The sequence below is a fragment of the Nestor notabilis genome, unplaced genomic scaffold (assembly GCF_000696875.1).
Source record: "Nestor notabilis isolate BGI_N333 unplaced genomic scaffold, ASM69687v1 scaffold18705, whole genome shotgun sequence".
NCBI classification, from domain to species: Eukaryota; Metazoa; Chordata; class Aves; order Psittaciformes; family Psittacidae; genus Nestor; species Nestor notabilis.
Genome location: NW_009929966.1, coordinates 568 through 1,133, shown reverse-complemented (window position 1 = coordinate 1,133; position 566 = coordinate 568). Strand labels below are relative to the sequence as shown.

General features: G+C 61.0%; 1 protein-coding gene across 1 annotated transcript in view; it reads right to left on the bottom strand.

Annotated features, from left to right (window-relative positions):
* Positions 1 to 171: 171 nt before the first annotated feature.
* The window catches only part of DIO3 (deiodinase, iodothyronine, type III), an 822-nt gene continuing 427 nt past the window's right edge, over positions 172 to 566 (bottom strand). Inside the window, exon 2 of the mRNA XM_010015226.1 lies at positions 172 to 559. Within this exon, the coding sequence (XP_010013528.1) occupies positions 172 to 559 (388 nt within the window). The remainder of the gene's footprint in view (positions 560 to 566) is intronic.

Here is a 566-nt window from a genome sequence, read left to right as displayed (position 1 = left end):
ATCTTGCTCGAAAGCTCACACAGCAGCCTCCTTCGAGTGTCCCCGGGGAAGACAGCTCCTGCCACCGCGCCGCAGCTCTTTCTTCCTCCCCACCTCTTCCCCCTGCCTTCACCCCCTCCCTCGCCTCCCCCCCTCTACGTTTCCACCTCTGCACTTCTCGCCAGGTCTTTTTTACACTTGGATGACCACTGTGCTGGGGCTCTGGAGGCTGGTTTTGTACTGGTCTAGCCAGGTCCTCAGCTCCGAGATCTTGTAGCCCTCTGGTCCTCTACCTCCCTGGTACATCACCTTCTCCTCCTGGATGATGTAGAGCCTCTCGAAGTAGGCACCGTAGGCGGCGCTGGAAGCATTGTCCATGGTGTCCACGGCCAAGGGGCAATCGGGTGCCCCTTCCCGCATCAGCTCAGCTGCCCGCAGCCGGTCCTGGAGGCACTGGTGTTTGGGGATGTTGTAGGCTGCGTCCGAGCTGACCCAGCCGTCGGAGGGGTGTGCTTCTTCGATGTACACCAGTAGGAAGTCGGCAATGTCCACGAAGTGCGACGCTAGGCGCTGGAAGGACCTCAGGC